This window comes from Camellia sinensis, chromosome 6 (assembly GCF_055761805.1).
Source record: "Camellia sinensis isolate YWXY chromosome 6, ASM5576180v1, whole genome shotgun sequence".
Taxonomy (NCBI): Eukaryota; Viridiplantae; Streptophyta; class Magnoliopsida; order Ericales; family Theaceae; genus Camellia; species Camellia sinensis.
Window position 1 is genome coordinate 43665842 of NC_138966.1, and position 27862 is coordinate 43693703.

Genomic DNA, 27862 nt, shown 5'->3' on the forward strand with positions numbered 1-27862 from the left:
GTTAGTGCATAATGTTGGTGCATGTTAATAATACATATGTTGTTTACATATTGTGATATGTCTCTTGTTAAAGGGATGGGATGACCGGTAATGGGTCGAATTGTTGAATGTTAAAATGTAACATTGTTTAAAATGGAGGAAAACTTGTTTTTGAAAACTTGTGTTTAATTTCGGGGACGAAATTCTTTAAGGGGGGGAGGTTATAGCGATCCCGGGTTCACCCTTGTTGTATAGTGATCCGGACATGTGTCCGTGGATGTTGGTAGTTGTTTATTATCTTGTTTACATCCTTTCTTACTTTGTATTTGAGTTATAGGATGTGTTGAGCGGGTTTGTTACAGGTTGGTTGAGTTTAGAAACCAAAACTAGTTGCCCAGATTTTTGGCCTGTACGCTCGAGCGGAGGTGTTGGCGCTCGAGCGTAGATTACACCCATTCAGTATTTTCCTGTGCAGCGTTGTACGCTCGAGCGTGGTATTGGCCGCTCGAGCGGGGTTGTCTGAGTGCCGCTCGAGCATAGGGTTGGGAGCTCGAGCGGAGGCCTGGTTCTGCAAAAGTGCTGGGCGAGTGCATTCTGCGCTCGAGCGGGAGGTTGGACGCTCGAGCGGAAGTCTGTGAGTGGCCGCTCGAGCGGAGTGTTTTACGCTCGAGCGGGAGACTGGGTTTAAGTCCCGAAATTTGTGACTTTTCAAATCACTTTTTACTTTCTCTTCTCTCTCCTACTTTTCCAAAAACACCATTGTTGAGCCTCTCACTCTAGACTCTACCTTCTCTCTAGGTTTTGATCTAGTAGGAGTGATTTGTTCACCTTTGGCCTTTACAAAAAAGTTGTTGATCGTCGAGGGCTACATTTTAATCTGAAAATCACGGGTTTTGGAGCACGTTGGGTTTTGTCGTCTTCTCCTTTGGGACTCCGAATTTGAGGTAGGGATATCCTACTCCTCTCTATGGGTTTTGTCTTTGAATTTTGGTATTTTGAGATGTTGGGCTTGGTTTGGTAATTTTGTGAAAGTTTGGGGCTTTTGTGTAATTTTACAAAAGTTGGGGTTTTATTCATAATAAACCTAGATGCATGTTTGGCATAGAAAAATGGAATGATTGTTGAATCATTGATGAAAATGGGACCTAAGGGTTGAAATGTTGAAATGTTAATTATGGGAATTGACCTAATTACATTGTTTAATTAATTGGGATGATTAATTGAGAAGAATGAAGAAATGAAATGTTGATTTAATATCCATTGTGCATTTATTTTCTGTTTAGAAATAACTGCTTTGGGCTATCGGTGGAGGATAGTCGGGATTGTTGTAGACAATGCATGATGATTAAGTAAACGGAAACTAATCAATGGAATGTGTCATGGAACTTGACAGTTGATAGAATACATTAATTGTATGTATTGTGTTTATATACGTTATGTGTAGAGGAGGAGATAGGGGATGTACTCCGCGGTTTAGGGGAAGATAGGGGATGTACCTCTAAACCGGATAGGTATTGGGAGGAGATAGGGGATGAACTCCGTAGACAGAGCTCATATGCTTGTCTAGAGAAGTGAAGATAGAGCTCATATGCTTATCTTTGTGAAGTGTGGATACAGCTTGTATGCTTATCTGTGGATATTGTTGATATACATATCTGTTGTAGAATGTGGATACAGCTTGTATGCTTATCTGTGGATATTGTTGATATACAAATCTGTTGAGAATGTGAGATATAGTTTTTATACATATCTGTGGAAATGATGATAGAGCTAGCATGCTTATCTGTTGAAAGGGGGAAAATGAAAAGTAATTGGGACTTGTAAGTCGTTGACATAAATATGTAATTTATGTGATTGTATCAGTGTTGACCAACTATCAATTGCTAATGTTTTAGTCATTGTCCATGGTTGGTTTAGTGTATTTCTACTGGGCTGTGGCTCACCCTATATGGGAATATCATTTTCTAGTACAGGAAGCATGCCACCTCCAAGGACATAGCTTGGGAGGCTAGAGGCGGACATAGTGTAGTTGTTTAACTTTTGATGTATTACATGTAATTTCAAGCCAAGGGCTTAATGTGTAAACGAGTTAGTACTCTTTTGTTGAAACCAAGTGTTAACTTGGAAAGCTGTAAGCCCGTAGGGCATTTTGTTTTGATGTTAACATGTAATACTTATGTAATGAAACTCAATGAAATAAAGGAATGTGGTTAGTTTATATGTAAATGCTTGTCTTATCTGATGGGTTTAATGTTATTATTTTGAGGGCGTTACAATCTCTATCTCTATCTTTATTTCGATCTCGCTAGTGCTGGTGTTAGTGAGGGTAGTGGGGTTGTTAGATAGTGAAGGAGTAGTATCGGTCAAGCACCTCTCTCTCTCTCTCTCTCTCTTTCTCTCTCTCTCTCTCCCTCTCTCACCCTCTCTTTTGCCTGTAGGTCTTCCCTCTCATGCTTCTATGCTTTGCTCTTGCGTTTTGTTGCAAAATTATTTTTTTGGGGTGTGCAACAAAACGGTGTAAGTTTAGTTTTGCATGTGGCATTTATCCGTGCAAAATTCTAATGGTGAATGACAACGAGACCACATTGCAAAAAAATTGAAAATATAGGGTTTAAATTGAAATTGCATTGACTAAACTGACATTTCATTTAAACTATATGGACTAATGGTTGCTCCTTAACCTCAAAACTCTTTATTTTAAATTCTAGGGATAATTTCCACACAAAAAAAAAAAAAAAAAAAAAATTCCAACGTTTGACCCTTGTAACAATATAAACTCTAAGTTTTCAATTTTATCAATTTAAACCATAATCTTTTAATTTGTTTTTAATCTAAATCATTTGTCTACTTTTGTTAACTAAAAATGATCAGAACAAAATAGTATTTTAGTTATGAAACTCAATGTAGGTACATAAAATGTCCAAAATACCCATTTTCATTGAGTTTAATGACTAATATATCTATTTTTCTATCGATTGTACTTAACAAAAATAGACAAATGATTCAGATTGAAAACAAATTAAAAATTCAAGTTTTAAATTGACAAAATTAAAATTCATGGTTTATTTTGTTACGAGGGACTTTTTTGTGTGTGTGTGTGTAATTTCCCCTAAATTCTTCCATCCAAAATACAATCTTAATATTTTTAAATAAGAAACTTGCGTGTAAGTTTTAATATGTGGACTTATTGCCCGATATGTCCTGTGAGAATTAATAGCATTTTTCATCAAACACTGTTAAAAAAAAAATCACTAATTGTTAATTTTCAGCGACAGTTTGAAAAAATTGTCACAAAAAATTGTCATAATTATAATTTTTAATGACAGTTTAAAAAAATCATCACAAAAAAAGTTACTAATTTTTAACTTTCAGTGACAGTTTGAAAAATTCATCACATAAAAATGTCACTAATTGTAAGTTTTAGCAACAATTTATAAAAAAAAAACGTAACCAAAAAAAAGTCACTAATTGTTAATTTTTAGCAACATATGCAAAAAATAGTCATAAAAAATTATTTTTAGCGACAATTTTACAAGGACTTATTTTCAATACTACTTGATAGGAATTAAGGCCAACTATTATGACTAATTGGCATTTTACCCTTTAAATAATTTGCTCAAAGTTCGCAAAATCACAGCCCAATTCATATTAGTTTAGCTAAATTTTTAGTCAAAAGAAATAGGGCAAATTATACCTATAGTATTATACCTATAGTCTCTATACTTGCTTCTCATGTCAATTTGGTTTCTGTAATATTAATTTTGCCCTTTAAATTTTCAAATTGTGTCAATCTAGTCTAAACGATAATAGCAATTAAAAAATTGAATAAAAATCAAAGGCAAAATGAACTACTAAAAAGAGAATGAATCATTCCTAATTGGATGCGAACCCTTCAATAACTTTGAAGGGAATTAAAAAAACCATTTTGTCTCTTAATTTTAGTCCAATTTCTAAATGAAATATTATCAATTAGACTAAATTGATACCATGCGCAAAATCGAAAGGTAAAATTGATACATTAAAATTATAAGAACCAAATTGATATAAACAAACTAGAAGAATTAAATGTATTTTGTCTAAAGAAATACGACTCATAAAAAGAGAAATTTGTTCCTAAATACTAATTAATTTCAAGTGTAGTTTGACGTTCTTATTTTTTCATCCAACAACATATTCAATCCAAAATATGTTGTGTTCTCATTATAGCCCAAAAGGTCAAATGAAAATAGCAAAAAATAACTAAATTTATAAACGCCCCACAGCAATAAAGCTTAAATAAATAAACAAATAAATAAGCTTAAGTCAAAGAAGCATACCTTATTGAAGAGAGGTTCAATAGTATTGTAATTGCTATCCGAAGTATTACAAAAACTACTGAGCTTTGGCATCTGGCTGAGTGTTAGCATCTTCAATTGCAGCAGCTCAATTCCATTCGTAGCCTTGCAGATAGCAGTAAAACTTTGCAGGTCATGGAGAACCAAGACCTCTAGTTTAGGAAACACAATTTTATCTGTTGCTTCTATTGTTGTTGATGTTATCTCATTTTCATCTCCTTCTTCTTCACTCGAAATAAGTACTTCCAACTCACGACATTCAGATACACGAAGTATCTTTAGTTGCATCAGATCTCTGGCTATGGATAATGAGAACATGCTTTCCAATTTATCACATCTCTCCAGATCTAGAAAAGTGAGGTTACAAAGCCGTACAATTTGAGTAGGACCCTTCCACAAATGTGTCAATGCGGGCATTTCCCATAGTTGCAACTCTTTCAACGCACTGAAGGCCACCTGTAATGCTCCAATTTTCATAAAATCCGATGAAACAAATCAAACTCATATTCCTTATTTATGTTCAAATCAAATCAAATTAACATGCGGAAGCCAAAAATCTTATCAAGATTCAACAATAATCATATACAAAATAATTCTCTTTTCTTGTTATACTTCATTTCATTATAGTTTGAGATTTACAAAAGAGATTACATACGATTACACATTCACAATTTCCAAAGCATGGATCTATAACATGTGATATAATACTACGTAAATATTCAAAATTTAAATGCCCTAATGGATTACAAGTTACAATGGTTAGAACCCTATTACAAAAAGAATGGGTCTCTACCCAAACATATAAACCAATGCTTTACAAAAATAAGCAAACAAAATGAAGGAGCATTCATGCTCCAAAAATCAAATCATGACCCTGTTGGAAATGGTTATAAATTCTGGGTAAAACCAGAATTTTATCCTAAGTTCGGTCTATTTTTTAGGTGGGCCCCATTCGTCGATTTTCACGAGTCAAAGTGGTAACGCGTTCTATGCCGCGTTGTGATTCACGTGGTATATTTGCTTGCTCAAAACCATTACCGAGTGAATGGGAAATTGAAGCCAAAGTGTGCTCCATGGAATGGAGTTTTGGTGAAAATTCCTTAAGGTTGTAAAATGGCTTGTCCCACATTGATTTGATGTGAAGTTTTGAATGGGTTTATAAGGCATGGGTTTGGTACTTGGGGTGTGCCCCAAGGGGTATCCAAGTGTTTTAGAGGGAGAGGTTATGGGTAAAATGGGCTAGACCCATTGGACCCAAAAATCACCACGCGCGCGCCGCCGTCCTGTCAGGCGAGCTGGGCCTGGGCTTGTTCGGCCCAATATTAATCTTTTTTGGTCAAAAACATTTGAATTTAATTTTATTTTTTGGTAAAATAAAATCCATAATTCAAATTAAACTGGTTTAGTTTTACTGTATATCCAAACAGGGCCCTTCCCGAAATAAACTAATCTGGTATTATTGTACACCCAAACAGGGCCCTTCCCGTTTTGTTATCTGTTTGAAATATAACCCAACAGATTCAAATCTGTTTGAATTCAAAACCAACAGGTTTCATACCTGTTCAATTCAAAACCAAGAGCCACCTTTACATATATAAATAGACTAGCCTCCCATTTGCATTTCACTCCAATTTTCGTACTCCATCCTCTGATATAAATCTCTGCATTTTGCAGCATTTATTTTCTGAAAGAAAGAGTGTAAACACTTAGTGTGTTCGTAAGGCAAACAATTTGTAGTGCTGCTATTGTTTCTGGTAGATCGTTTCATCGTGGGAGATAGACGTCCAAATTCTTAAAGCACCGTGGAGAGGACGAATCTGTCTTAAGGACACAGTGTCAAACACTGGACTTGATCAGATTATAATTCGAAGAAATTAAATCAAGTAAGTTATTTAATTTATTTACAGTGTTATTTTTATTTATTTAAATCAGATTTTAATTTTGTTTTTATAACAAAATAAAATCTGTTTTTATTTATTTATTTTTATTTCGAGTCTGATTTTTGTAATCAAACAAATTCTCTCATTTCCTTTATTTCTTTATATTCTGGTTGTTGTTTAGTACACAACAGAATTTAATTTATTTATATACAGTGAAGATTGTCCAATAATCTTAAGACAGAACCATTTTTGGTATCTTCATTGTATTTAATTTTTTGTAATTTTATAAGACATATTCTGGTTGGAAAAACAAATAGTGTTTATGCTATTTGACAGATAGTAGTAATATACTGTCTCTTTTCTTTGACAACTAGTAGTAATATACTAGTGTCATTAACAATTGCAGAATATTAATTTGTGTTACAGAAAATTATTGTGGTATTTTATTTTTCTAGTTTTAGTAACAAGGAAAATAAAATTATTTTGTGCTTTAATTTATTTTCTGGTTTTAGTAACTAGAAAATTAATTTGTATTTTAATTTTTCCTGATTTTTGTAATCAGAGATTATGGCTACTGCAACTGAAACTGCATCTGGTAGTGGTACTCCTATTGTTACACCAACACCGGTCCAGAACCATGTTCATGTTCATGTACCAATCAATCATGGAGAAAAACCAGAAAAATTTAACGGTACCGAGTTTAAGAGATGGCAGCAGAAGATGCTGTTCTATCTTACAACTCTTAATTTGGCCCGGTTTCTCCATGAAGAGGCTCAAGCATTTAAAGAGGGTGAAAGTGATCGGCAAGTTGTTGCCGTTGTAGATGCTTAGAAACATTCAGATTTCCTGTGCAGAAACTACATCCTAAATGGCCTTGACAATATGCTATATAATATATACAGTCCTCTGAAAACAACAAAAGAATTGTGGGATTCTTTGGAGAAGAAATACAAGACATAAGATGCCGGCACGAAGAAATTTGTCGTCGGTAAATTTTTGGACTTTGTTATGGTAGACTCCCAAACGGTAATTTTCTCAAGTTCAAAGTTTTCAAATAATTTTGCATGATATTCATTCAGAAGGTATGTCTCTTAGCGAGTCATTCCAAGTAGCTGCTTTAGTGAAAAAGTTACCACCGGCTTGGAAAGATTTTAAAAATTATTTAAAACATAAACGCAAAGAGATGACCATGGATGAATTGATTGTAAGATTAAGAATTGAGGAAGATAATCGAAAAGACTGAAAAGAAGAATGGGAAAAATCCCATTGAGTCCAAGGCTAATGTGGTTGAACAAGTTCATAAACCACATAACAAAAAGAGAGAGTTTACTGGAGATGGTCCTAAACAAGGCGACAACAATGGCAACAAGAAGTTCAAAGGAAAATGCTATAACTGTGGCAAGACTGGACATCGAGCTTCTGACTGCCGCCGCCCTAAGAAGGATCATGGAAGTACAAGCAAGAAGACCACCAATCAAGCCAATGTAACAGAATTGGATTACATCTCTGATGGAGTGAATTACATCAACCTCTCTACTGTGGTGTCTGAGGCTAACTTGGTTGGAAATCCTAAAGAGTGGTGGGTTGACACTGGAGTAACTCGTCACATATGTGCGGACAAGAAGATGTTCACTACCTACAATGAGGCTGCAAATGGTGAACAACTTTTTATGGAAAATTCTTCTACTGGACAAGGGAAAGTGATCTTGAAGATGACATCAGGGAAAGAACTGACCCTCAACAACGTACTGCATGTACCTGACATATGGAAGAATTTAGTTTCTGGGTCTTTGTTAAGTAAAAATAGTTTTAGGCTTGTATTTGAGTCTGATAGATTTGTATTAACAAAGAGTGGTATGTATGTTGGTAAGGGATACATGAGTGATGGTCTCTTTAAGTTGAATGAAATGACAGTTGTACCGAAAGTTGCTATGAATAAGAATAACACATCTTTTGCTTATATTCTTGAGTCGAATTTATGGCATGGTAGATTAGGACATGTAAATTATGATGCTTTGCGTAGATTAATTGGTTTGGATTATATACCAAAGTTTGAAATTAATCCTAATCATAAATGTGAAGTTTGTGTAGAAGCGAAACTAACTAAGGCTCCATTTAAATCGGTTGAAAGGAAAACCGAACCTCTAGAATTAATTCATACTAATGTATGTGATTTAAAATTTATTCAAACAAGAGGAGGCAAAAAGTATTTCATAACTTTTATCGATGATTGTACAAGATATTGTTATGTTTATTTACTTAGAAGTAAAGATGAAGCCTTAGAAATGTTTAAACTCTACAAAACAGAAGTTGAAAATCAACTTGGTAAAACCATTAAAATGGTTAGAAGTGATAGGGGTGGTGAATATGATGCACCATTAAATGAATTTTGTGCACAACATGGCATTATTCACCAAACTACAGCATCTTATTCTCCACAGCAAAATGAAATTATTGAAAGGAAGAATAGAACCCTAAAAGAAATGATGAATGCCATGTTACTAAGTTCAGGCTTACCACAGAACTTATGGGGGGAAGCAATATTGTCTTCTAATTATGTTCTCAATAGAATACCCCACAAGAAAACCAAAAGCATTCCTTATGAATTGTGGAAAGGTCGACCACCTTCCTACAAATACTTAAAAGTGTAGGGGTGTTTGGCAAAAGTTGAAGTTCCTGTTCCTGAAAGGACTAAGATTGGACCAAAAACAGTAAACTGTGTGTTTATTGGTTATGCTCAGAATAGTAGTGCATATCGGTTTCTGACTTATAAATCAGAAATACCTTATATAAATGTAAACACTATTATAGAGTCAAGGAATGCTGTGTTTTTGGAACATGTCTTTTCTTACAAGAAAGGACAGGAATTAAGTTCACAGAAAAGAACTTATGATTGTACACAAAGTCAAGAGACTAATGACAATCAAACACAAGAGACTAGTAATGGTCTCGACCAACAGGATTTAACTGATAATGAACCAAGACGAAGTAAGAGAGCGAGAACATTCAAATCCTTTGGTCCAGATTTTCTGACATACCTGTTAGAAAATGAACCTCAAAGCTTTAAGGCAACAATGACAGGTCCTGAAGCACCTTTGTAGAAAGAGGCTGTTAATAATGAAATTGAATCCATTATGCAAAATCATACTTGGGAATTGGTGGATCTTCCACCAGGTTCTAAACCTCTTGGATATAAATGGATATTCAAGAGAAAAATGAAAGCAGATGGTTCAATTGACAAGTATAAAGCAAGACTTGTAGTTAAAGGTTACTGACAAAAGGAAGGTCTGGACTATTTTGACACATATTCCCCTGTGACAAGAATAACATCCATTCACATGCTTATTTCTATAGCAGCGTTGTTTAATTTAGAAATACATCAAATGGATATTAAAACAGCTTTCTTAAACGGTGATCTAAATGAAGAGATCTATATGGAGCAACCCGAAGGGTTTGTAGTGCCAGGGCAAGAAAAGAAAGTTTGTCGACTTGTAAAATCCCTTTATGGATTAAAACAAGCACCTAAGCAATGGCATGAAAAATTTGATCATGCAATGCTTACTAATGGGTTTAAGATAAACAAATGTGACAAATGCGTCTATGTTAAAAACACTGACCAAGGATATGTCATAGTTTGTCTTTATGTGAATGACATGCTTATCATTGGAAGCAGTCAAAACATGATCAAATCAACTAAGCAGATGCTTAACAAAAGATTTAATATGAAAGATATGGGGGTCCCAGATGTAATATTAGGAATAAAAATTACTAAAACATCTGACGAATATGCATTATCTCAATCATATTATATTGAGAAAATTCTTGGTAAATTTATCAAGAATGATATGAATTTAGCTAGAACACCTGCAGACATCAGTCTTTATTTATCAAAAAATAAAGGTGATGCAGTGTCTCAGTTAAAATACTCCCAAATCATTGGAAGCCTAATGTACCTAATGAATTGAACTCGTCCTGATATAGCTTATGCTATCAGTAAATTGAGTAGGTACACTAGTAACCCCGGAGAAGACCATTGGAAAGCGATCATTCGGGTTCTTAGATATCTAAGATTCACCCGTGATCATGGTTTGAACTTTACTCGATATCCAGCAGTACTTGAAGGTTATTGTGATGCAAATTGGATATCGGATACTAAAGATTCAAAATCCACAAGTGGATATGTCTTTACTCTGGGAGGCGCTACTGTTTCTTGGAAATCCACGAAACAAACATGCATCGCACGATCCACAATGGAATCCGAGTTCATTGCTTTGGACAAAGCAGGAGAAGAAGCAGAATGGCTTCGTCACTTTTTAGAAGACATTCCAATGTGGCCAAAACCTGTGCCAGCTATTTGCATTCATTGTGATAGTCAATCTGCAATAGGCAGGGCACAGAATCATATGTATAACGGTAAGTCACGACATATTCGTCGTCGACATAATACCGTAGGGCAATTGTTGTCAAACGGAGTAATCTCAATAGATTATATAAAATCTAAAGAAAATATTGCGGATCCGTTAACAAAAGGTTTGACAAAAGAGCTAGTGTATAGTTCATCCAAGGGGATGGAATTAAAGCCTATTACATAAGAGTCGTCATAATGGTAACCCTATTTATATGATTGGAGATCCCAAGAACTAAGTTCAAAGGGACAACTAAGTTATGTATGGCTCGCCAGAAATCACCAAGGGATTAAAATTTCCCTACCCATTCCTATGGTGAGGTGATATCTGCAACATATGTTGTCTGCAGGGGTATAAGGATAATCTTTGCTTTTAATGATTACTTATATCTTGATTAAGGCATAAAATCAAGATGAGTATAAGGAGATACTCACAATAAGAATCACCTATATAAGTGTTGAACTGGGGCCGGTTCTATGAGAATAAAAGAGGCTACATTCTCTAGAAACACTGATGAAAACCAGGAGCGTTCAAGGCCAAAATAAACACAACAGTGAGAACCACGATGTATTAGAAGATATTTTGTGTGAAATCTATTGTCTTGGCTTACACAAACGGCTGAACAATTCAAGGCATCGCGTCCATTGGTTAGCTAGTAAGTCCGATAAGTTATCACTAGGGAAGGTTCAAGGCCGAAAGCTACCTATCCTGATGCAAGATATTTTCGACTTACACTCTTTCGATAAAGTCTGCATATTGTTGCATTTCCATTGTCATCAAATTCCATTCATGTGGGAGATTGTTGGAAATAGTTATAAATTTTGGGTAAAACCAGAATTTTATCCTAAGTTCGGTCTATTTTTTAGGTAGGCCATGTGCGTCAATTTTCACGGGTCAAAGTGGTAACACGTTCTATGCCGCGTTGTGATTCACGTGGTATATTTGGTTGCTCAAAACCATTACTGAGTGAATGGGAAATTGAAGCCAAAGTGTGCTCCATGGAAATGGAGTTTTGGTGGAAATTCCTTAAGGTTGTAAAATGGCTTGTCCCACATTGATTTGGTGGGAAGTTTTGAATGGGTTTATAAGGCATGGGTTTGGTACTTAGGGTGTGCTCCAAGGGGTACCCAAGTGTTTTAAAGGGAGAGGTTATGGGCAAAATAGGCTAGACCCATTAGACCCAAAAATCACCACATACGCGCGCGCACACCCCCGTCCGTCCGTCCGTCCGTCCGTCCGTCCGGTCGGGCGGGCTGGGCTGGCCCTGGGCTTGGGCGCGGGTGCGTGGTGTGTGGTTGGGTTGGGCTTGTTCGGCCCAATATTAATCTTTTTGGGTCAAAAACATTTGAATTTAATTTTATTTTTTGGTAAAATAAAATTCATAATTCAAAATTAAACTGGTTTGGTTTTACTGTACATCCAAACAGGGCCCTTCCCGAAATAAACCAGTCTGGTATTATTGCACACCCAAACAGGGCCCTTCCGTTTTGTTATCTGTTTGAAATATAACCCAACAGATTCAAATCTGTTTGAATTCAAAACCAACAGGTTTCATACCTGTTCAATTCAAACCCAAGAGTCACCTTTACATTTATAAATAGACTAGCCTCCCATTTGGATTTCACTCCAATTTTCGTACTCCATCCTCTGATATAAATCTCTGCATTTTGCTGCATTTATTTTCTGAAAGAAAGAGTGTAAACACTTAGTATGTTCGTAAGGCAAACAATTTGTAGTGCTGCTATTGTTTGTGGTAGATCGTTTCATCGTGGGAGATAGACGTCCAAATTCTTAAAGCATCGTGGAGAGGACGAATCTATCTTAAGGACACAGTGTCAAACACTGGACTTGATCAGATTATAATTCGAAGAAATTAAATCAAGTAAGTTATTTAATTTATTTACAGTGTTATTTTTATTTATTTAAATCAGATTTTAATTTTATTTTTGTAACAAAATAAAATCTGTTTTTATTTATTTATTTTTATTTCGAGTTTGATTTTTGTAATCAAACAAATTCTCTCATTTCCTTTATTTCTTTATATTCTGATTGTTGTTTAGTACACAACAGAATTTAATTTATTTAAATACAGTGAAGATTGTCCAATAATTCAACGAGGCAGAGGCAAATCGCCAACTACAAATGATTTTCCACGAAGGGATGAAGACTAATGCCCAGTAGATATAATATTAACAATGTATATGAGATTAACAAGATTATGATCATGAATGTAAAGATGTGTGCTATGCTTAAAATATAAGTTTTTTTTTTTTTTCAACAGGATGCTCAATGCACAACTTACAAAATAATATTCATTTCAACATTCTCATTTCAAAACCTGGGGCCAGTAAGGCCTTGTTTGGCAAAGGCTAAAATTGGACTTTTTAGGCTAAAATTCACAAAAAGAGAAAAGGCTAAAATAGCCAATAAGATAAAATGTCACATCAAACTCATAATCATTTCACTTTTTCTCTCACAAATATCACATCTAACTACAAAAAAATCCAACCATCTTTTCAAACACAAATTTTTGCCTATTAAAATAGCCAACATTCCAAATAAGGCCTAAAATAAGACATTGAAATTTCCTAGTAGGTGTCTGCAAGTAGGCTCGAAAGCACTACCAAATACCACTTTAACGACTACTAACCAAAAGGAAATTGATACTTATTCCGCTCGTGTTTTAGGACTTTTACCATGACTCTCAAACCAACTTTATTCTCAAATCCACAATTAAATCCCCTATTCAGATTTACCACATTATCAACATTTCCTATATTTTCAAAATAATAGCACAATCTCATTGTAAGGCCATGGAAGTGCAATGGATGCATGAAACAGTAATCTGTAACAAAATATTCCAATAAGAAAATATATTTAGAGCATAACTCAACATTCTCAATAATTCCAAAATAGTATGAGATTCCTATAAACTCATCAGTTACTCCAACATATATCCCATATTTCATAATTTCTATTATTTCCAATAAATCCAATAAATTCAAGATAACTAATATCTCCAAGGAAATTCACAATCTCCATAATAAATCACCAGTTTTCACATTATTCCAACAATTTAATCCTATTCAAAATCACATTTTTCATTTCTCAAATTTTCTAGGGTTTGAAAAAAATTTAGAGTTTTCTTAATTTAAATATAACCAAAGTTTTAAATAACAGTGGCGGTTAGTGAAATGGTAGCGGTAATACAGACGCGGTTGCGGAGTGTAACTGCCGTTGTGTAACAGTGGCAGGAACTGGTGCCGTGAATTTTTTAATTCTTCACACAACTTTAAGAAAGCATACCGACATGTATGTTTTTATTTCAGAATCACATTTAGTGAGACTCAAAATGATTTTTAGTATTTTTGTTTAGTTTTAAAAAATGATCCAATATATATACTAATTTTTATATTAGTTTCAAGTTGATCTAAAAAATTTTCCTATTGTTGAATTTATTTAATTTTCGTTACTTTACTAATTATAATTATGGATAACTTTTCCGATTTGTTACAAAAAAAAATGAATATTAAAAACAATAGTCTCATAAATAGAAATTCAAAACACAAAATGTCAAACATAATAATGTAAAAGTACAATAAATTTAACATAAGAGAAATATATTAAGTTCATATTCAAATATAATTAAGAAAAAAAGTAATTAAACCCTCTAGAACTTGAAGATTGGACATTCAAAATATATATAGATAAGATTTTTACTTAACATCTACGTAACTAGAAAATAAAAAGAGAAAATAGCAATATACGCAAAATTTATATAAAAATAACGGGTATTGATAATCACTACAATCGTTACATAATGACGTTAGTAATGGTTGCGGTTGCTTTTTAAAATCTTGAATATGACACTTTGAAATTTATATACCATATATCATTTTGGGTAGAGAATTTTAAACATTTGATAAAATATGAGCAAATCCTAATTTTTATATAATATATATATATATATAATAAAAAACCTCAATTTCTTCAAAATCATAACTAACAGAAAATACCACACAACCAAGGTAAAACAAATATACAAAGAGGAGAAGAAAAGTCTCAAAATCAAATGCATCAAAAACGCGATAAGCTCAGGTCAAACGAAACCCTCAACACACTCTACATTCTGTATCAAAATAGCAAGGTGAGATTCTAACTCTAGATATGGTGGAAAGAATGTTTTGTGTGATAATAAAAAAATTATTTAGAAAAGGGAGAGACAGAAGAAAGGAAGAGAAAGAGAGACGGACGGAGAAGAAAAAAATGGAAGGAAAGAAAGAAATGATTGGATTTGTGAACTTCACATTATTGGGCAAAAAAATGCCCCTCATTGATCTACGCAGCAAGTGTTTCTTTCTTCAGTACCATTCAGCTTGATTGGTTCCACTGAAATTCATTTTTTTTAAAAAAATTTAAAAAATTAAATTTTTTTGATTTTTATTATTTTTATTTTCACTGATTTTTTTTTATATTTTAAATAATTTTTTAATTTTTAGATACACCTAACATAAAAATACTTAAAAAGTAAAATATTTGTGCAAAAACATCTTTAAAAAAATCACTAAATACCAAAAATATTTTTAAAAAATACGAAAATTCAGTACATTTTTATATTCTTGTGTATTTATTGATTTTTTTTCAAATATTTTATTTTTTAGATACATGTAAGTAAGGTACATCTAAAAATTTTTAAAAAAATATTGTTTAAAATTTTAAAAATATTCACTAAAAATTAAAAAATACGAAAAATAAAAATCTCTATTTTCAAAAAATTAAATTTAGAAATTAAAATCAAACACCGTGATTAGCTTTGTCTAGTTTGATCGCAAGAGGATAAGCAAGTTTGTTTGCTTGATCTCTCTAGTAGTTAATTGTTAGCTTTTGTTTTCGTTTTTTTCTTTTTTCTTTTTCTGAACTAAGGTTTTGTTTTCTTGGCTTGGGCCCTATCTTACCACAAAAATAAATAAATACGTAAATTACACTAACACCCCTAAGATTTATGTTTAATACAAATTCATTCCTCACATTTGAAAAATTATATTCTTCTTTCTGAGATTTGTAATCTTATAACAAATTACCTCTTAAATTGCTGCTATCATGCTCTAAAATTTTCTAAACGACCATCTTGTCCTTTTTCTTACCATTTTTTCTTCTTATCATTATGACTACATTCTACAACTTTTCATCATTAAATTCTACTTAAACATATTATTATTCAGTGATAATATACAAACATAAATTTTATATAGAATTTTCAAACACAATGATAGCTCACATTTCACTTTAAAACAAAACACAAATAAACATGATTTATATTTATAACAACATCATCACAACAAAAGTATAAAATTTATATAACTCAAAAAAAAAAAAAATCATTAAATACAACAAAATAAGATAATGTATTGAATTTTGTTTTTTTATTTTATTTTTTTGTATTTGGTGAATTTTAAAAAAAAAATCAAAAAAATATTATAATTCTTAAGTATATCTAAATTAGCTGTATCTAAAAAAAAATTTTAAAAAATTGCTTTAAATGTTAAAAAAATTAGTAAAAATAAACAAACTTAATTTTTTATGTGTTAAATCAAAGAAGATGATTGTTATTTTCTTTGAAATGACATGAATAAAATATTTGTATTATTTTATTATTTTATATGTATAAAGGTTAAAGGACAATTATGTCATTTTAATTTGACAAGAAAGTGAGTGTAATTTTTCAAATATAAAGGGATCTATATTAAACAGAAATCTCAAAAATGTCAGTGTAATTTAGCCAAAAAAAGGGGAGCACCCCACGTGGTCTCTGCTCTCCCATCAAAACTTTATTTATTTATTAATTATTATTATTTTTTATAATATCTATCTCAATATCTATATCTATATCTATATGTACCTATATATATATATATAGGCGTTGTTTGGGAAATTTGGTTTTTGTTTTGTTTTGTTTTTTTCCCAATAAAAGACAAATTGGTTGCAAAATAAAATAAAAAAAATCAATCCAAATAAAATATCACATCAAATCCCATAATCATTTCAACTTTTATCTCACAAACATCACATCCAACCACAAAAAAAAAAAACCCAACTATCTTCCCAAACACAAAAAAAAATTCTCTAATAATATCCTACAACTAAAAAAATCTACAAAAAAACTTACTTCCCAAACACATAATAACAAATACAATTTTAGTAACACTATAATATTAGACATAAATAATAAAATGGTATAATTGTTTCCTCATTACAAAATATATTTTGTTTAATGGTACGCATTATAAATATCCATAACTCTCTCATAGTAGTAAAATAAATAATAATAATAATAATAATAATAATAATAATAATAATAATAATAATAATAAAAAATCTAGCGAGCCTCCTAATTTTAATAATAAATCTAGAAAGCCTCCTAATTTTATTCGAAAATTTATCATAATCCACTTGACACAACCTTGGGCGCTATTTTATTTAAAAAGAAAACAAATAAACAAACAAACAAAGTGCTATTTTCTGTCGTTTAGTATAAATAAACTTAGATCTCTTCGTCTGCGCATGGGATACATTATTAGATAAACTTTATTTGGTTGCGTTATTTTTAACTTATTTTTAATTAATTTTTTTCAAAAATTAAAAATTAGTTTGATAAAAAAAAATTACCAAAATTAAAATTTTAAAATTTCCAAAACTATTTTTCACCCAAAAAGAGAACCATATCAAAATAATGAGTTTTTTTTTTTTTTGACCAAACTAATTTTTATATACATAAATATTTTGAAAATAGGACTTTATGTGAAAAAAAAAAATTCTATTTACACCTCAATTACTCTCAATTCACATCATTACTTATAATATCTTAATTACAATTTTATCATTTAATCAAATATCCAAATTGCCCTCATCTCTATTTCATCCCTTCATCAACAAACCCTAACCTAACCTATTGACAACCACCACCACCGACCAACCATCACCGATTGGCCAACCACCACCATCAGAAAGTCATCTTTACGATTCTTGTCGTCGCTCTCCTTCTTCTTCTTTCATTCCATTGTTGCAGCCATCACCACCTTCCTCTGCAACTTTTCTCCGTTGCTCTGCCGTCGTTGCTATTGCCACTTCGCCTTCCCAGTCCATCGCTACCGCCACCATCCCGTAATCACCACCATTACAATGACCTATCACCATCGTGCTTCTCATCACGTAGAGACCACCACCATCGCAACTTGCCTACATCTGATGACCAACCATGTGTAGTCTGTAGAGAGAGATTTGTGGGATTGCGACGACTGTGCACCACTTCAATGAGGATTGCAATGGTGGTAGGGCAGTGGTGGTAGGGGCAAAGATGAGGGTTGCAACGAGGAGGGGAGAAGGGTAGAGGTCGGTGGCTGACAGCTAGCGATGGACAAGGTTTTGGGTTAGGGTTAGGGTCGGAGACGATGAGAATAATTTGGTATTATTTAAAAATTAGTGGTGTGTCTTGAGACAAAATTAAAAGCTTTCATTTGTGTGTGGTGTGAACTGAGCAGGTGATGTGTACTAAAAGGATTTGTGGTGTGTAAATAGAATCAACCTAAAACAAAAAGAAGAAAGACTTAATGGAATATCAACCTTTATCGATAGGACTTTTAGATAATTAACCCTACAAAATAACACTATAAAACTAATCATTTCAAAAGTTCTTCCCAAGAATTCTAAGTAAAACAAAAACCTTGTAAGTTATAAAAATCTCTTTCGAATCGCTACTCACACGAGTAAAGATCTTCTGTAGTGTTTTTCCTTGTAGTGTTTGTGTAGTGCACCAAAATAACGTCGTTTTGGTGCGCATACCAAAAAAATGAAATGAAACGAAATGTAAAGAAGAAAAAAAAAGCCAGAGAGAAGAAGACCCACAGTGCAAACAGAGCACTTTTTCACATTCCTTTCTCACAATCGACTACCATGACCACCTCTGGCAATCACCCCTCATTTCCCATTCTCTCCCTTCCCTCTCATTTCCCAAAATCTGCTATTAACATCTCTGGCGACCCCACACCTGCGAGATCCACCTCATCTTCCCACTGTAGACCCACCCCTACCAATCCTTTCTCCATCTTTACTCCGACGAGCCTCTCTAACCCATATCTACCCCTACCCGCCCCTGCTTGGCCACCATTGCCACCGCAAGCTCTCTCTATCTCTATCTTTATCTCGATCTCATCAGTGCTGGTGTTAGCGGGGGTAGTAGGGTTGTTAGATAGTGGAGGGGTAGTATCGGTCAAGCACCTCTCTCTCTCTCTCTCTCTCTCTCTCTCTCTCTTGCCTATAGGTCTTCTCTTCCGTGCTTCTATGCTTTGCTCTTGCGTTTTGTTGCAAAATTATTTTTTTGGGGGTGTGCAACAAAATGACGTAAGTTTAGTTTTGCATGTGGCATTTATCCGTGCAAAATTCTAATGGTGAATGTCAACGAGACCACATTGCAACAAAATTAAAAATATAGGGTTTAAATTGAAATTGCATTGACTAAACTGACATTTCATTTAAACTATATGAACTAATGGTTGTTCCTTAACCTCAAAACTCTTTATTTTAAATTCTAGGGATAATTACCACCAAAAAAAAAAAAAAAAAAATCCAATGTTTGACCCTTGCAACAATATAAACTTTGAGTTTTCAATTTTATCAATTTAAACCATAATCTTTTAATTTGTTTTTAATCTAAATCATTTGTCACCTTTTGTTAACTAAAAATGATCAGAACAAAATAGTATTTTAGTTATGAAACTCAATGTAGGTACATAAAATGTCCGAAATACCTATTTTCATTGAGTTTAATGACTAATATATCTATTTTTCTATCGATTGTACTTAACAAAAATAGACAAATGATTTAGATTGAAAATAAATTAAAAATTCAGGTTCTAAATTGAAAAAATTAAAATTCATGGTTTATATTGCTATGAGGGTCTTTTTTTGTTTGTGTGTGTGTGTGTGTATAATTTCCCCTAAATTTTTCCATCCAAAATACAATCTTAATATTTTTAAATAAGAAACTTGCGTATAAGTCTTAATATGTAGACTTATTGTCCAATATGTCTTGTGAGAATTAATAGCATTTTTCATCAAACACTGTTAAAAAAAAAATCATTAATTATTAATTTTCAGCGATAGTTTGAAAAATTTGTCACAAAAAATTGTCATAATTATAATTTTTAATGACAGTTTAAAAAAATCATCACAAAAAAAGTCACTAATTTTTAACTTTTAGTGACAGTTTGAAAAAATCATCACATAAAAATGTCAGTAATTGTAAGTTTTAGCAACAATTTATAAAAAAAAAAAAAAAAACGTAACTAAAAAAAAGTCACTAATTGTTAATTTTTAGCAACATATGCAAAAAATAGTTATAAAAAATTATTTTTAGAGACAATTTTACAAGGACTTATTTTTAATACTACTTGATAGGAATCAAGGCCAACTATTATGACTAATTGGCATTTTACTCGTTAAATAATTTGCTCAAAGTTCGCAAAATCACAGCCCAATTCATATTAGTTTAGCTAAATTTTTAGTCAAAAGAAATAGGGCAAATTATACCTATAGTGTAAGAACCCACATTTTACGTCTTAGTCATGTGCATGAGCATCTGTATAATATTAGCTTGTTAAACTTGCATTGCATGTTGTGACTTGTTTTGCTTAAGTGGGTAAGGTCCGTGCCTTGTTTTGAAGCCTTGTGCCTTGTCTAAGTGTTGTGTGCCTGTCTTGTTTCTTCCTTGATGTGAGACTTAGGTCACGCCTTGCTTGAGTTATGTTAGCCGATGTTATGCCAAGCCTAGGTTACGTTACGCCTAGATCATCCCAAGCCGAGGTCATCGTCTGTTAGAAGTATCTTGGAACCCCTTTTGTCGACCTCCGTCCTTGCTTTGACTACATTGGCCGAGATGTTACCTTTGCACCCAAGTGATCTCGTCCTGGAGTGGTATGACCTAGGCCGAGGTGTGGCACATCTAGGCCAAGGTGTGGCACAGCTTAGTCAAGTGTTGTCCTTCCTAGCCGAGGTCATTGTCACCTTAGTTGCCGAAGTCTTGTTGTTAGCCGACGTCACCCCTTGCCGGAGTGCCATTCCGTGTAGCCTGTTAAATACGCCTTGCTATCAGCCGATGTCACTGTCTCGTCAGAGAGCCCATACCGCTTTACTTGTTGAACACTCTTTCGCCATGCTTTTGTCTGGCCTGTCAGCCACCTTTTGAGGAAACCCAACCAGTCGCTGCCACGTGTCCCAGCGGTAGGTTAAGTCTGAAACCAGCCAAGAAACCTATCATTTGGTATCATATCCTTACCTTTTAGAGAGAGAAGCTCTAGGAGGAAGAAGAAGTTTTAGAGTGAGAAAGTGAGCCTTCAAGCTTGATTCCTAGAGATCGAACCGTTAGATCCGTGTTCTAAGGTTAGATTCTTGATCTGCTCATGATGTTCTTTATGTTCATGTTATTGCATTGCATGATCGGATATGATTTGTAAGCCATGCATTGATTTGAAACCGATTTTAGAAAGAGAAAATAATGTTCATACGTTTTTGAAGAAAAGGTCTTGTTTCGATCCAAAAGCTTTTGTCTAGACTCATGTTTTGTGTTTGTTCTTGCATGATTTTCAACTATGGGTACCCAGGTCCATGTTTTCAAACCCGTAGCATGAAAATCCCAGATTTGGGATAACAGATTGTGATCGAACATCCATATTTTCCATGTTTTCATACTCATGTTCTTCATATTCATCAACAGAGGGAAAACCCAGAGTTTCCCGACCTCTTTTCCTTGCATGTGGCCCTCGGAAACACACCTCGGCTTAGACCTGGTTGGTGCCCAGTAGGTTTTCCAAAATCATTTGCATGCATGTTAGACTTGTTTTGAGGAATATGTTCAAGTACGCTTTGCCATGTGATTGTAGGACTTGGACCTTGCTTGACCCCGACGTTTGAAGAATTATGTGAGTGGTATTTTTAATAAAGCTATGTTACACTTGTTTGATAAATCTTGTTTTGCCTTGTCTTGAAAAGTATTTGACTTAGCATGATGCCTATCCCTATTTGAATATCAAGCACTATCTTGTTTTGATGACATTTCTTGAAAGTCCTTAGCTGCAGGGGACTATAATGCAACTGCACTCTTGTCTTGACAGTCCTTAGTGCTAGAGGACTCTAAACTTTCGCAGCACAGCTTGTCTTGACAGTCCTTAGTGCTAGAGGACTATAAACTTTCGCAGCACAGCTTGTCTTGAAAGTCCTTAGTTGCAGGGGACTATAATGCAACTGCACTCTTGTCTTGACAGTCCTTAGTGCTAGAGGACTATAAACTTTCGCAGCACAGCTTGTCTTGAAAGTCCTTAGTTGCAGAGGACTATAATGCAACTGCACTCTTGTCTTGATATGTCATCACCTCTTGTATTATGTAGATGTTATTAACATCCAAGGAACTTGAAAGCCGGCCAAATGAACTTGACTTTTTCCCTTGCTTGAAAAGTATGCTATATATTTACTGTTTTGAAAGGAATCTCGGATGTCAATCATGCAAAACCTTTATTTCTAATATCATTCACTGAGTATCCAAGCTCACCGTCTCTATATATATGTAGGTGAGGAACAAGAAGGCATTGAGGCCTGAATGTGATGCCGATGTGTTTTGGGCGTATAGCCGACATATTTTGGACTAGCGTTTTGCACCGTCTTGGAGATTATGCTTCTCGGCTTATGTGTTTTTGTTGTTTCGGCATATGTCGGCTTGAGAAGCCTTTTGGTCAAGATGTAAATTGTATTTCATTTCTTTATTGTATCTGAATTGCAAGACTTGTAAAGATGTTGATGTATGTCATTCCATTGAACTTATGCACGGCTCTCATGGACTATTCAGTTTTATATATGTATTTTGCTTCCGCATTTGTGAGCCCCCCTATATAAATACTCTGATTGTGTGTGAATTTTGTAAGTTGGCCTTCGGTAATTACGGATTACTGGCCATCACGGCACCAAACTACTAGGGGCGGTTTGGGGGCGTGACATATAGTCTCTATACTTGCCTCTCATGTCAATTTGGTTTCTGTAATATTAATTTTGCCCTTTAAATTTTCAAATTGTGTCAATCTAGTCTAAGCGATAATATCAGTTAAAAAATTGAATAAAAATCAAAGGCAAAATGAACTACTAAAAAGAGAATGAATCATTTCCAATTGGATGTGAATCCTTCAATAACTTTGAAGGGAATTAAAAAAACCATTTTGTCTCTTAATTTTAGTCCAATTTCTAAATGAAATATTATCAATTAGACTAAATTGATACCATGTGCAAAATCGAAAGGTAAAATTGATACATTAAAATTACAAGAACCAAATTGATATAAACAAACTAGAAGAATTAAATGTATTTTGTCTAAAGAAATACGACTCATAAAAAGAGAAATTTGTTCCTAAATACTAATTAATTTCAAATGTTGTTTGACGTTCTTATTTTTTCATCCAACAACATATTCAATCCAAAATACGTTCTCATTATAGCCCAAAAGGTCATATGAAAATAGCAAAATAATAACTAAATTTATAAACGTCCTACAGCAATGAAGCTTAAATAAATAAACAAATAAATAAGCTTAAGTCAAAGAAGCATACCTTATTGAAGAGAGGTTCAATAGTACTGTAATTGCTATCCGAAGTATTACAAAAACTACTGAGCTTTGGCATCTGGCTGAGTGTTAGCTTCTTCAATTGCAGCAGCTCAATTCCATTCGTAACCTTGCAGATAGCAGTAAAACTTGGCAGGTCATGGAGATCCAAGTCCTCTAGTTTAGGAAACACAATTTTATCTGTTGCTTCTATTGTTGTTGATGTTATCTCATTTTCATCTCCTTCTTCTTCACTCGAAATAAGTACTTCCAACTCACGACATTCAGATACACGAAGTATCTTTAGTTGCATCAGATCTCTGGCTATGGATAATGAGAACATGCTTTCCAGTTTATCACATCTCTCCAGCTCTAGAAAAGTGAGGTTACAAAGTCGTACAAGTTGAGTAGGACCCTTCCACAAATGTGTCAATGCGGGCATTTCCTGTAGTTCCAGCCCTTTCAACGCACTGAAGGCCACCTGTAATGCTCCAATTTTCATAAAATCCGATGAAACAAATCAAACTCATATTTCTTATTTATTTTCAAATCAAATCAAATTAACATGCGGAAGCCAAAAATCTTATCAAGATTCAACAATAATCATATACAAAATAATTCTCTTTTCTTGTTATATTTCATTTCATTATAATTTGAGATTTACAAAAGAGATTACATACGATTACACATTCACAATTTCCAAAGCATGGATCTATAACATGTGATATAATACCACATAAATATTCAAAATTTAAATGCCCTAATGAATTACAAGTTACAATGGTTAGAACTCTATTACAAAAAGAATGGGTCTCTACCCAAACATATAAACCAATGCTTTACAAAAATAAGCAAACAAAATGAAGGAGCATTCATGCTCCAAAAATCACATCACGAGCCTTCAATGAGGCGGAGGCAAATCACCAACAACTAAAAATGATTTTCCACGAAGGGATGAACACTGATGCCCAGTAGATATAATATTAACAATGTATATGAGATTAACAAGATTATGATCATGAATGCAATGATGTGTGCTATGCTTAAAATATAAGCTTTTTTTTTTTTTTTTTTCAATAGGATGCTCAATGCACAACTTTCAAAATAATATTCATTTCAACATTTTCATTTCAAAACATCGGGCCAGTAAGGCCTTGTTTGGCAAAGGCTAAAATTGGGCTTTTTAGGCTAAAATTCACAAAAAGACAAAAGGTTAAATTGCCAATAAGACAAAATGTCACATCAAACCCATAATCATTTCACTTTTTCTCTCACAAACATCACATCTAACTACAAAAAAATCCAACCATCTTCCCAAACACAAAAATTTTAGCCTACTAAAATAGTTAAAAACTAAAATAGCCTACTAAAATTGCCAACTTCCCAAACAAGGCCTAAATAAGACATTGGAATTTCGTAGTACGTGTCTGCAAGTAGACATTCAAGCACTACCAAATACTACTTTCACGGCTACTAACCAGAAGGAAATTGATACCTATTCTGCTCGTGTTTTAGGACTTTTACCATGACTCTCAAACCAACTTAATTCTCAAACCCACAATTACATCCCCTATTCAGATTTACCACGTTATCAACATTTCCAATATTTTCAAAATAATAGCACAATCTCATTGTAAGGCCATGGAAGTGCAATGGATGCATGAAACAGTAATCTGTAACAAAATATTCCAATAAGAAAATATATTTAGAGCATAACTCAACATTCTCAATAATTCCAAAATAGTATGAGATTCCTATAAACTCATCAGTTACTCCAACATATATCCCATATTTCATAATTTCTATTATTTCCAATAAATCCAATAAATTCAAGATAACTAATATCTCCAAGGAAATTCACAATCTCCATAATAAATCACCAGTTTTCACATTATTCCAACAATTTAATCCTATTCAAAATCACATTTTTCATTTCTCAAATTTTCTAGGGTTTGAAAAAAATTTAGAGTTTTCTTAATTTAAATATAACCAAAGTTTTAAATAACAGTGGCGGTTAGTGAAATGGTAGCGGTAATACAGACGCGGTTGCGGAGTGTAACTGCCGTTGTGTAACAGTGGCAGGAACTGGTGCCGTGAATTTTTTAATTCTTCACACAACTTTAAGAAAGCATACCGACATGTATGTTTTTATTTCAGAATCACATTTAGTGAGACTCAAAATGATTTTTAGTATTTTTGTTTAGTTTTAAAAAAATGATCCAATAAATATACTAATTTTTATATTAGTTTTAAGTTGCTCTGAAAAAATTTCCTATTGTTGAATTTATTTAATTTTCATTACTTTACTAATTATAATTATGGATAACTTTTCCGATTTGTTAAAAAAAAAATGAATATTAAAAACAATAGTCTCATAAATAGAAATTTAAAATACAAAATGTCAAACATAATAATATAAAAGTACGTAACATCAAATCTAAATTTTGTTTAATAAATTTAACATAAGAGAAATATATTAAGTTCATATTCAAATATAATTAAGTAAAAAAGTAATTAAACCGTGTAGAACTTGAAGATTGGACATTCAAAATATATATAGATAAGATTTTTACTGAAATTTTACGTAACTAGAAAATAAAAAGAGAAAATAGCAATATATACAAAATTTATATAAAAATTATATATATATACATATATATGTTTAACGGCTGTAACAGTACTGTAGCGGCAATGTAACGGCCGCTACAGCCTTTATGTAACGGCCGCTACAGCCTTTACGTAACGGTGGCGGCCGTTGTGGTCATGAATTTCTGTCACACCACTATAGTGGTCATAACGGGTAGTGATAATAACCACCACAATCGTTACATAACGATGTTAGTAATGATTGCGGTTGCTTTTTAAAATCTTGAATATGACACTTTGAAATTTATATACCATATATCATTTTGGGTAGAGAATTTTAAACATTTGATAAAATATGAGCAAATCCTAATTTTTATACAATATATATATATATATATAAAATAAAAGACCACAATTTCTTCAAAATCATAACTAACAAAAAATACCACACAATCAAGGTAAAACAAGTATACAAAGAGAAGAAGAAAAGTCTCAAAATCGAATGCATCAAAAATGCGATCGGCTCAGGTCAAACGAAACCCTCAACACACTCCATATTTCGTATCAAAATAGCAAGGTGAGATTCTAACTCTAGATATATGGTGGGTCGAATGTTTTGTGTGATAATAAAAAAATTATTTAAAAGAGGGAGAGACAGAAGAAAGGAAGAGAAAGAGAGACGGACGGAGAAGAAAAAATGGAAGGAAAGAAAGAAATGATTGGATTTGTGAACTTCACATTATTGGGCAAAAAAATGCCCCTCATTGATCTACACAACAAGAGTTTCTTTCTTCAGCACCATTTAGCTTGTTTCGTTCCACTGAAATTCATTTTTTAAAAATTTTTTTAAAAATTAATTTTTTTTTGTTTTTTATTATTTTTATTTTCACTAAATTTTTTTTAATATTTTAAGTAATTTTTTAATTTTTAGATACACCTAACATAAATATACTTAAAAAGTAAAATATTTGTGAAAAAAATCTTTAAAAAAATCACTAAATAGCAACAATATTTTTAAAAAAATATGAAAATTTAGTACATTTTTATATTCTTGTATATTTATTGATTTTTTTAAAATACAAAAAATAAAAAAATCTATTTTCAAAAAATTAAATTTAGAAATTAAAATCAAACACAGTGATTAGCTTTGTCTAGTTTGATTGCGGGAGGATAAGCAAGTTTGTTTGCTTGATCTCTCTAGCAGTTAATTGTTAGCTTTTGTTTTCGTTTTTTTCTTTTTTTGAACTAAGCTTTGGTTTTCTTGGCTTGGGCCCTATCTTACCACAGAAATAAATAAATAAATTACACTAACACCCCTAAGATTTATATTTAATACAAATCCCTTCTTCACATTTGAAAAATTATATTATTCTTCCTGAGATTTGTAATCCCATAACAAATTACCTCTTAAATTGTTGTTGTCATCCTTTAAAATTTTCTAAATGACCATCTTGTCCTTTTTTTTATTATTTTTTTTCTCTTATCATCATGATTACATTCTACAACTTTTCATCATTAAATTCTACGTAAACATATTCTTATTCAGTGATAATATACAAATATAAATTTTATATAGAATTTTCAAACACAATGATAGCTCACCTTTCATTTTAAAACAAAACACTTATAAACATGATTTATATTTATAACAATATCATTATCATTATATTTTTATGATTTTTTTGTATAAATTTTTATATATGAATATAATTTTTTATTTTTGTTTCCACCATTATACTTAGATTAGATCAATTTAATCTAGATATATTTGAAAAGTATAAAATTTATATAAGAAAAATATAAAAAAAAATCATTGAATACAACAAAATAAGATAATGTATTGAATTTTTGTTTTTTTATTTTTTTATTTTTTTGTATTTGGTGAATTTTTTTAAAAAAAATCACAAAATATTATAATTCTTAAGTATATCTAAATTAGGTGTATCTAAAAAAAATTTAAAAAAAAATTGCTTAAAATGTTAAAAAAAATCAGTAAAAATAAACAAACTTAATTTTTTATGTGAGTTAAATCAAAAAAAA

At 32.5% G+C, this 27862-nt stretch overlaps 1 protein-coding gene and 1 pseudogene across 4 annotated transcripts in view; one reads left to right on the forward strand and one right to left on the reverse strand.

Annotated features, from left to right (window-relative positions):
• Positions 1-27862, forward strand: part of LOC114271981 (syntaxin-71-like) — a 290405-nt pseudogene that overhangs the window by 91580 nt on the left and 170963 nt on the right. The window lies entirely within an intron of this gene.
• Positions 1-27862, reverse strand: part of LOC114267847 (disease resistance protein At4g27190-like) — a 79168-nt gene that overhangs the window by 45542 nt on the left and 5764 nt on the right. For all 3 annotated transcript variants that reach the window (XM_082873756.1, XM_082873755.1, XM_082873757.1), the window contains exons 2-3: positions 23244-23717; positions 4296-4769 (exon numbers count right to left, since the gene is read on the reverse strand). In XM_082873756.1, the coding sequence (XP_082729882.1) occupies positions 4296-4769; positions 23244-23717 (948 nt within the window). The remainder of the gene's footprint in view (positions 1-4295; positions 4770-23243; positions 23718-27862) is intronic.